At 40.6% G+C, this 10,676-nt stretch overlaps 1 protein-coding gene across 3 annotated transcripts in view; it reads right to left on the bottom strand.

Annotated features, from left to right (window-relative positions):
• aass.L (aminoadipate-semialdehyde synthase L homeolog) overlaps positions 1 to 10,225 on the bottom strand; it is a 36,868-nt gene extending 26,643 nt beyond the window's left edge. The window contains exons 1-2 of one of the 3 annotated variants that reach the window (XM_018250964.2): positions 10,063 to 10,207; positions 6,322 to 6,539 (exon numbers count right to left, since the gene is read on the bottom strand). In XM_018250964.2, coding sequence (XP_018106453.1) covers positions 6,322 to 6,531 — 210 coding nt within the window. In that variant the 5' untranslated portion in view covers positions 6,532 to 6,539; positions 10,063 to 10,207. 3 annotated transcript variants of the gene reach the window in all.
• Between the last annotated feature and the right edge of the window lie 451 nt (positions 10,226 to 10,676).

A 10,676-nucleotide genomic window follows, 5' to 3' on the forward strand; every position in this document is an offset into this window, starting at 1 on the left:
CTCAGGTCCTCTGGTGGACCCCAGTTGCCCCGGCCCAACACTGCTTTTAAGGCATGCTTGAAGTTGGCAAATCTTTTGAAACAAAACATTTGCAGTAAGAAGTTTTATTACATACACTGTGCACTGGCGCAACCATTATTATTTATTATTATTAACATGTATTTATATAGCGCCAACATATTGCGTAGCACTGTAAAGTAAATGTGATTATACAACTAAATCACATGAATTATATACATAGAACATATGGAGTTACATACATCACAATCAATACAGGTACAAAAGGTGAGGGAGGCCCTATGCATAGGCATACACTCTAAAGGGAAGGGAGTAATACACAAGGTGTGGGAGTGGGCAAGATCGAATTAAGTGGGTGAGGAATGTGGTACTGTATGTGGTGTTGCGTTTGGTAGTTAAGCAGAGTGAGGGTAGGCTTCTCAAAAGAAGTGCGTTTTAAGAGATTTCTTGAAGGTAGAAAGTTTGGGAGAAAGTCGGACAAACCGTGGGAGAGAGTTCCAGAGGAGGGGTGCAGCCCTTGCAAAGTCTTGAATGCGAGCATGTGAGGAGGTAATGAGAGAAGAGTTGAGTAGCAGGTCAGTAGAGGAGCGTAGTATGCGGTTGGGTGAGTATATAGAGATGAGTTCAGAGATGTAGGGTGGGGCAGAGTTATGAAGTGCTTTGAAAGTCAGGGTCATTAATTTGATTCTGAAAGGTAATGGAAGCCAGTGCAGGAATTGACAGAATGGCGAGGCAGAGGAGGAGCGGTTTCTGAGGTATATGAGCCTCACAGCAGTGTTCATTATGGACTGGAGAGGTGACAGTCTCTGGAGGGGACGGCCAATTAAGAGAGTTACAGTAGTCTAGACGCGATATGATGAGAGAGTGAATAAGAATTTTGGCAGCATCTTGGGTGATAAATGATCATATTTTGGATATGTTCCTTAGGTGGAAGTGACATGATTTAATAAATGACTGGATATGAGGAGTGAATGACAGGGCAGAATCTAGGATAACCCCAAGGCACCGGGCCTGGGGAGAGGGGGTGATAGTGGAATTGTTAACTATGATGGATACTTCCACGATGTTACTGGTGTTAGTTGGAGGAAAGAGAACCATTTCAGTTTTAGAGAGCTTTAATTTAAGGTAGCGTTGCGACATCCAGGTAGAGATAGTGGACAGGCAGGAGGAGACGCGAGTTAGGAGTTCTGGGTTGAGATCAGGAGACGAGAGATAGATCTGAGTATCGTCAGCATAGAGGTGGTAGTGGAAACCATACGAGTTGATTAATTTGCCGAAGGAGGAAGTATAGACGGAGAATAGTAATGGTCCCAGGACAGAGCCTTAAGGAACTCCAACAGAAAGAGGTAGGGGAGAAGAAGATACTCCGTTGTAGGAGACACTGAAGGAACGATTGGTGATGTAAGAAGAGAACCAGGACAGGGCTGTGTCACGAAGGCCAAGCGAATGGAGGGACTGGAGGAGGAGAGGGTGATCTACAGCGTCAAATGCGGCTGAGAGATCAAGAAGTATTAGTAGTGAGAAATGATTGTTGACTTTAGCGGTTAAAAGGTCATTAGTTAGTCGAGTCAGGGCAGTTTCCGTGGAGAGTTGTGGCCTAAAGCCAGATTGTAGGGGGTCCAGCAGGTTATTGTCAGAGAGGAATGAGGTTAGTCGGTTGTAGACTAGGCGCTCAAGTAGTTTAGAGATGAAAGGTAGCAGAGAGATAGGTCGGAGGTTGTCAAGATTGGAGGGATCAAGAGAGGGTTTTTTCAGAATGGGGGTGACGAGAGCATGTTTTAGTTGAGAAGGAAACAGTCCAGTTGAGAGCGAAAGATTAAATAGGTGAGTTAAGGCTTTAATTAGACAAGGATTGGTATTGCGGAGAAGTTTTGAGGGAATTGGATCAAGCGGGCAGATGGTAAGGTGAGAAGAGGCCAAAAGCTTTGAGACTTCCTCATCAGTGACAGAGGTGAAGGAGCACAGGAGAGACTGGGGAGTGTGGAGGGAGGGTGGTGGAAGTCTAGGGGGGTTGAGTAGTGTAATGTCCCTTCTGATAGTGTCAATTTTGTTTTTGAAGTGCTCAGCAATATCTTGAGCAGAGACAGATGTGCATAGAGGGGGTGGAGTATGGGAAAGGAGAGTGTTAAAGGTGGAGAAAAGTTGGGCTGGTTTTTTAGAAAGGGAGTTAATGAGTGAAGTAAAGTAGGTTTGTTTGGCTTGGAAGAGGCTGGTGTTATAGGAGCGCAGGGCAGATTTGTAGCTCCAAAAGTCTGATTCTGAACGGGATTTGCGCCAGCGACGCTCAAGTGCACGTGAATGTCTTTTGTATGAGCAGTATGCCAAGGTTGAAGTGGTTTGGTTCTAGAATGTTTAGTTTTTATAGGAGCAAGCTCATTTAGGGCAGTGGTGAGAGTACTATAGTAGACAGAGGTAGCCACATTAGGACATGAGATGGCTGAGATATTAGAGTGAAGAGAGTCAAAGAAAGAAGAGAGATGTGACACGTCTACAGCTTGCAAGTCACGGTAAGTAAGTGTTTGGGAAATAGCAGGGGGTGAGGAGGGAGTTAGTGAGAGTTGGAATGTGAGCATATTGTGATCAGAGAGGGGAAATGGTGAGTTAGTAAAATCGGTGGTTGAGCAAAGTCTGGTAAATATGAGATCCAGAGCATTAACATTGGAGTGAGAGGGGGAGTCTGAGCACAAAGATAAGCCTAGGGAGGAGGTTAGTGAAAGAAGTTTAGAGACAGAAGAGTTGTTAATGTTGTTAAAGGAAAACTATACCCCCAAAATGAATACTTAAGCAACAGATAGTTTATATCAAATTGAATGACTTATTAAAGAATCTTACCAAACTGGAATATATATTTACATAAATATTGCCCTTTTACATCTCTTGCCTTGAACCACCATTTCGTGACTCTATCTGTGCTGCCTCAGAGATCACCTGACCAGAAATACTACAACACTAACTGTAACAGGAAGAAGTGAGGAAGCAAAAGGCAGAACTCTGTCTGTTCATTGGCTCATGTGACCTTACATGTGGTTTGTATGTGTGTACAGTGAATCGTACGATCTCAGGGGGCGGCCCTTATTTTTCAAAATGGCAATTTTCAATTTATGATTACCCAATGGCACATACTACTAAAAAAGTATATTATTATGATAATGGTTCATTTACATGAATCAGGGTTTTACACATGAGCTGTTTTACTCAGTATCTTTTAATAGAGACCTACATTGTTTGGGGGGTATAGTTTTCCTTTAACAGGTATATTAAATTCACCTAATATGATGGATGGGATGTTAGATGAAAGAAAGTAAGGAAGCCAGGCAGCAAAGTTGTCCAGAAATTGTGCAGTTGGTCCTGGTGGTTGATATAACAGCAATGCAGAGTGAAACAGGAGAAAAGAGCTTATGCAGTGAGCCTCAAATGAGGAGAATGATAGAGAGGGAACAGGTGGAAGAACTTTAAAAGTACAGCGGGGAGTAAGAAGCAAACCTACCCCACCTCCAGGTCTGTTACCAGGTCTGGGAGTATGAGTAAGGTGTAGGCCCCCATAGGACAGGGCAGCAGGTGAGGCAGTGTCAGTAGGAGAAAGCCAGGTTTCAGTAAGTGCGAGTAGGTTAAAGGAATTTGCAACTATAAAATTTGCAATCTTTTTTTCACTGTTGGAAGTAGTTGTTAAATAATTTCTGGATTCACATAAGCTACATTAAATTCATGCGAATTAAAAGCACTGTGGCTGCCGGAAACAGAGGGGTGACAGGGGAGGTCTGACTTAACTGCTTTGTGTTGCTTACTAAAGGTGCTTTCCATTTAATATTATCATGTGATCACTGGCAGTTAAAATGCCCTGTGTGTCACAGCCCTAATGGCTAGTACAGGGAGTTATTAAAAATGTTATAATGTACATTCAGAACAAGAACTAACTGTACTTGCAGCTTCAATTTACAACACAACAGGAAGTGGCATGTGTGGTTTCAGGCATTTCTCTGCCAGCTGAAATACACTGTGGAAAAACTGCCTCGTGAATTAGCTTGTACAGTAAATGATACATACACACAGTATGCATTTGTAAATAATGGTACATACATTGACTTCAGAGTCTGTGAAATGACTTGGCAAATAACATTTAGTAAGAAAACCAATAGGTTATCTAAAAGCAGTTGCAATGATCAGTGTTGACTGTTTCTGAAAGCACAGCATCAGACACAATGACCCGAGATGACTGTCTACATAACAATATTACAACAAAAAAAAAAAAATACATTTATTGATTCAAGAATAATATTTTAAATGGTAGAATGAATTATTTGCACTGTACACAATTTAGCTTACTACAAAAAAAAAAACTACACCATAAAGATCAAGACATAATACCTTTAAAGAATATTACTGTTTTTATTAATCAAACCTGTGGCTACATAATTTAAAATAAGGCATCCTGTTTATTGAGCAAATAGTTTAGACATGAGTGTCGGGGTAACAGATCTAACAATACTAAAAAATGGAAAATAAAAATATAGATTTTAAATTGATTGCTGTAATCTCTGTCCTAAAGACAATGATCACAGCAATGACCTGTTGAAAGTCTGGTACATGGGAGCAGAGACTTACAAATGGTTTTAAAAAGAGCATGCTTTGCTACAAGATTGTGTTAAAGCACTGGGCATAATTTATTAAATTAGTGTGTTCATTACTAAATTTTTGTTGCTCAACAACTGAGCACAACCACAACTGCATTTGTAACAGAGCCATTATAACCTGGCCATTTTATGCATGATGCTTGGCTGTTGGGGTAGACATAGCAGGATAAAAAAAAAATACAGTGGGTTTATAATTTGAAACTTTATACTTCTATTTTGAGACTTTTTCTATAACATTGTAAGAACTTGTAAAAGAATAATAATTAAATGGGGAATGTGACATTAGGATAATGCATCTAGTCGGTCTATTAACACAGGCCATTGATTTCGCAATCAAGTAGGAGAAAAATGAGTAAAAAACAAGATTTGTATTTTATTATTGGCACAAAATCATATAACTGCTTTTTAATGTGAATTGGGAAAAAAAATTTATACTGAAAGAAATATGTTCTTTGGCTTTCTTGTGTAGTATTCTTTTTTCCACTAAAAGGTCTCTTTCTGCACAACGAGAACTCTCCTTCTTTAATACCATAGTGGCCTTGAGTTAGAAAAAAGAATTGCTTTTTCTGTGTCATACAACAAAACATCAGCCTGAACATACAGGATTGCTCAAAGGGATTTGGCCAAACAAGTCTGACATTTAACAGATTAAATTCAGAGGTACACTGAACTGCACAAGAGTCCAATTTACATAATAGTAACTTTGGTTAGCTTGACTTTTTGCCAACCAAACTAGCAGCACATACATTTGGAAGATATGCTCATCTGGACAGGTCAATACAGGCCTGTGGGGAGGGGACCTCATCAACATGCTGATGTGTGGTCCTTGCCCCAATGTGATTTTCAAAATTTCCTGCTAGATAGCTGGCGATTTTCATCCAGATACCTGTTGGGGAAAAAGTCGGGGGGGGGGGAGATAAGCTGCGGACTAAAGGGTCATTAATTAAAGACGCTTGCTTCAAAATGCACAGTTTGCACCTCTATATAGTTGTATTTGGAGCTGCTCAGTCCTTCCTGCCTCCTGTTCTGAATCAAGCTCAGTTGCACCTATTGATACAGAGAACCCCTGGAGATACTGCCACCTCCAGACCACATGGTAGCATCAAGGTTCCTTCAGCACCGTGCATCAATAGGAGTAGTGCACTTGTGCATAGAGAATCCGGTGCACATTTGTGGCATAACACCAGAAATGACACCAACCAGACATTAATTTTGACACATTGCCTGCAATTGCTTCAGACACAACACCTTCTAGGCAACTTCAGGCTACTATGAGATGAATATATTCTGCCACCAGCAATTTCTATTATCCCTGGTAGACATATTCCTAAAAGGCGAAGGACTAGATTAAGTGCAGGTGGCAAAACGGCCCGCCCCCCCAGCATTATCCCCTAGGCAAGAGGTGACAGTGGCCCAGATGGAGTCATGTAATATGAAATCACCTTTATGGAATGAAAAATTTAACAAACAGCAGTCAAGGTATTTTAAAGACTAAATAAATTGCTATCAGAATAGGTCACTTCTCATATACATCTACAATTTGAATTTCACCCAAGTGTACAAGCCTTACTTTAGCAATGCAAAAAGTTGTTTCATAGTTTAAGGCAAGTAAAGACCAATACTATATTAAACGGTTTTATTAATGTGCTCAGTGAAGAACTAATCTCTGTACCTTTTCATGGATGGCTCTTCTGTTTGATGGTTGCACCAATACTTTGTACCCCAGACTGGTAAGTTCTTTTACATGTTTGGGTGCAAGAGGGGCTCTCCTTTCCCAGACATTGATGTCTTCTCTTCTGATAGCCAACACAGCCTTGTGATGGTGTCTCGCTAAACAAGCAAGCAATACTTTTGTCCTTTTGCACTTGGAGATTTGCCACATGATCAGATCTAGTGAATGCAACACAAAGCAATCAGCTTGAAGAAAACGAATTACAAAGTTTATAGAAGTCAATACTGTATAATTAAAGATATGATGCTTGCAATAGACAGAAGGAAAAAAAAGCAACCCTGTATCAATATACTGAAGGACAATAAAGCACTTTGTGCAGAAACCCACTAAGAAAATACCCTTAACTGTACAAAAAACTGGGACACTATAATGGAATGTGTTTAAACTGGCCAACTGCATTAGTCATTCCTGTTCTCTTCAGTCCTGCACTCTCGTTTAGCGGATTCATTAAAAAATCCCACACTTTTCTATACTTTTAACTTTAACTTGTTTACAGTTCCCAAGGGCATTGTCTACTGTGCATAGCATCTGGTCTGTATCATTAATATGGTTCAGAAAAGCTCTTTAAAGTCTCTGACTAGCAACAGTTGAAACAGCATGTTATTGATTGGCACTAGTTAATTACTCCAGTATTGTCTGCTGAAGATGCATCAGAGTTGTAATATGTCCATGTATAAATTACATTTTTAATTGCTATTTATTTCAGGATATCAAGCCCAAAGGTTTTTAGGCAAAAATAACTTGTATATTGGACACCTTATTGATTAATTGTATTATTACTTCAACTACTTCTCTGGTTTCCTATGCAATTACACACACTGGAACATTAACAGTGATATGGTATTCTTAAATCACGGTTTACAGAGAATTCTATTAACCGGTAACTAATAGAGTAGAGCAAACCTGCATGAAAACAGAAGAGCACGGATAACAGAACAATACACCTCTAGATTAAAATTAACCATCTGATGTGTCAGTTCTAAATGTTTATTACAAAAGTAGTTGCCATTGCTAAACCAGAATGGTCATGTTACTGGTATCAAATTTCAAATTCTACTCTGTTAGTAAGACTCTCTCAAAACACGTGCAATTCATCTGTCATATTTGTCACCTTCCTGCCCTGCACCCAAGTAAAGCATGTGATAGGAATGCCTACTTTCTAATGTTACAAGACTCTGCATGTGATTTTTACAGCAGTAATTCTCCATTTTCTACAGGTAACTGAGTGTGTATATATATATATATATACACATATACACACACACACTGTTACCTGTAGAAAATGGAGAGAATCACTGCTGTAAAAGAGAGAGAGAGAGAGAGAGAGAGAGAGAGAGAGAGAGAGAGAGAGAGAGAGAGAGAGAGAGAGAGAGAGAGAGAGAGACAAATATGTCCTAATGGAGACTATGATTACATATCTGCTGATATGAAACGCGTTAGGACGTGTTTGTTTTAAATACATGGAATAAGATCAAGTCAATCTGAAAATGGCGACTGAAGGAGTCCATACTTTTTTGCTTTTGTTTTGCCTACGCATCAGGGGTTCCAGGCGCAGCACCCGGGCCTCCTGAAGTATTTGTGAGTGTAGCTTTGTCTTTATATGATTACATTGCTGTGCATTGATCAAGCTTTGAATGTGGGACCTGGGGTTTTATACATCCGAGTCATTTCCATTATCGAGTGAGCCACTGCACTATTACGTTTCTTTGCTGCCCTACACTAAAATTTTACACACCGGGCTAGAGATTTGTTACAGTCAGCAGTCGTTTTACTTAATTTGAACAGGGTTCCAACTTTCCATTGTTTGTGAGATCAGTGAAGCCAACTCTCCATGTGCCCTTTCCTTAAAGGAGAACTAAAGCCTAACTAAAGAAGAAGGCTATAACTTTAAAATGCAAAGAAATGCAAAATTCTGGATCCACGCAGGCTGAGAGCAGTGGAGCCAACTTTCCATGTGTCCATGCCTTAAAAAAAAACCTCTCGCTGTGTTGAGAAACAATCTTTTTTTGCAAGCACTTAGCCTCTCGCACTGGAAGTTCCAGGTGCAGGTGGCAATGTTTAGTGACACGCTTGTGTATAATGAGCACGTTTTTTAGTGGCCATAATGCATAAGCTGGGGCACTTGACAAGCTAACATTGGAGGTTGTTGGAAATTTCCAAACTCCCTCCCAGTGCACATGGCTTAGTGCTTGTGAGGGGAATTTTTCTTTTAAATAACAATGAATGTTTCCTATACCAGAGTGAGGGCTATATTAGCACACACATCTCCAGTGAGGGATACAATTTCTTGAAGATGAAACTGCAGGAGAATTAAAGATCAACAAAGAGTTAGTCTAGACATGCTGCAACTTGTGTTTTAGATTTCTGTACCAGGCCAAGGTCACCACATCTTTAGGAGTAAAGATCTCTACATTATAATATGCTCCCAGTAATACCAAAGTTTCACAGCACATGCTCTGGGCTTAGGGACTGATGCACAATATACATTATAATAAAAACAATATAATGTAAAAGGCTTAATATTAATGAATTCAGATTCACATTACAAGACAGTATAAAAACAGTGTATTCTGCATCTGTATTAATGATCATCATGTAGCATCAGTCACTGTATCAGATGTAACCTCATTAACGTTATGGACATTTCCAACTACTTTAACATGCCTAACGTGCTTCTCAACAGGCTGCACACCCTGTGCCAGTTGCAAAGGGTTCCAAATGAAAATAAATATTATTCTGAGAGTACAACACATCTTATGCCTTTATTATAATGTTTTTTTATTGCAGGCATATTATATCTCTATAAAAACACTACGATCAAGTCATAAGACATGCTCTGCTCTCTGTGCAATATTTGCTTTCATTTCCAACTACACCTAAGCTTAGATCAAAAGCAGTCTAAATATTTAACAAAATTCAAGAGGGGAAGTTGCTGTGAGCTATTTTGAAATCCTGGAGCATTACTGGTTTAGGGCTGCTGAACCTCTGGGCTGGTAAAGTAAGTTAAATATATAAAACACAGCCATATTCGATTTAGGTTTAGTGCAGTGGCATAAAAACAGAGGAAGCAGACCATGCGGCTGCAGGGGGGGGCAGGAGGTATAGGGGCCCCCATGAGGCCCTAATTAATGAGCGATATCTACATATATTGGCAAAACAGGACAACCTCTGGATATGCTGGGGGCTACAATTAATTTGCAGTGGGTCCAGTAACATCTAGACATCTAGTTAAGCCACTGGTTTAGTTCTCATTTAATGCTGGAACATCAGCCCGAGTCCCTCCAGTTTCTCTTTGTTTTGTAGCACTGCTACCACCCTTGACATCTCCAGTCCCAGCAGGTCAGATGTGCAAATGAGCAGCAGGTGAAGAGCCTCACGCTGCACACATAAAAAATAAGGCAATTGTGTAATGAGATCACATTTATATAAAGTGTATATTCGGGCACGTTAACGCCCCTTATCATACGCTTACAGATATGAGCAATATTTTATTGCCTTTTTATCACACATACATTTCCAGGGATGAGTGCCACTAAGGCTTACAAAAGCGCTCTACTTGTGCATATCAGTCCGCCTCTCATTTACCAAGAGTCTGGGACGCTCGTAAAACATAAATAAAGTAGCGACATATTAACTTCCCTTAACACAATTAAGCCTATAAGAAAGCAGAGCAACGATTACTTATCCTTCCGCAGGCCTCCAGATTTCAGTAGAGGGATGTACCAAAATCGGAAGATGGCAGGGGTGCCTTGCACCTACTGTCCCCGTTATTATCTCGGGTGACGGGTATTTAAGGAAACCACAAAACTGACCCGATGCGCACTTGACCTACCCTGCGATTCCGAGACAAGAAAGGAGACCAGAAACAGACGTGGGTGCTATTTACAGAACTTTAAAGGGCTTTAGAACACCGTCCATGGAACAGGCCAATCAGCAAGCGGAATACGGGAACAGCCTTCCTATGTATCCAATAAGAGGGCATCCAACTTGTGACGCAGATTAGCTACTGTTTGAAGGCCGACAATGTACTGGCGGCGTGACAGCTGTATGTTTATTGTGACTATTGTTGCTGGCGGCTGAAGCGCGGGTGCTGCACAGTTAGAGAGCGCGTGTATATGTATACCCTTCTGCAGTTTGCTTTACGCTTTTGAGGGAGAATTATAAGTGGTCGGAGTCCCCACCCACTGACGGAGCCGATAATATAGTCTCAGGGTTTTCCAAATTGGCGGAAGTTGGTGCAGAACGAGGTCTCCGTGTGGAAGTGGAACGTGCGTAACACAGAGGCCACATGTTGT

This window comes from Xenopus laevis, chromosome 3L, assembly GCF_017654675.1.
Source record: "Xenopus laevis strain J_2021 chromosome 3L, Xenopus_laevis_v10.1, whole genome shotgun sequence".
Taxonomy (NCBI): domain Eukaryota; kingdom Metazoa; phylum Chordata; class Amphibia; order Anura; family Pipidae; genus Xenopus; species Xenopus laevis.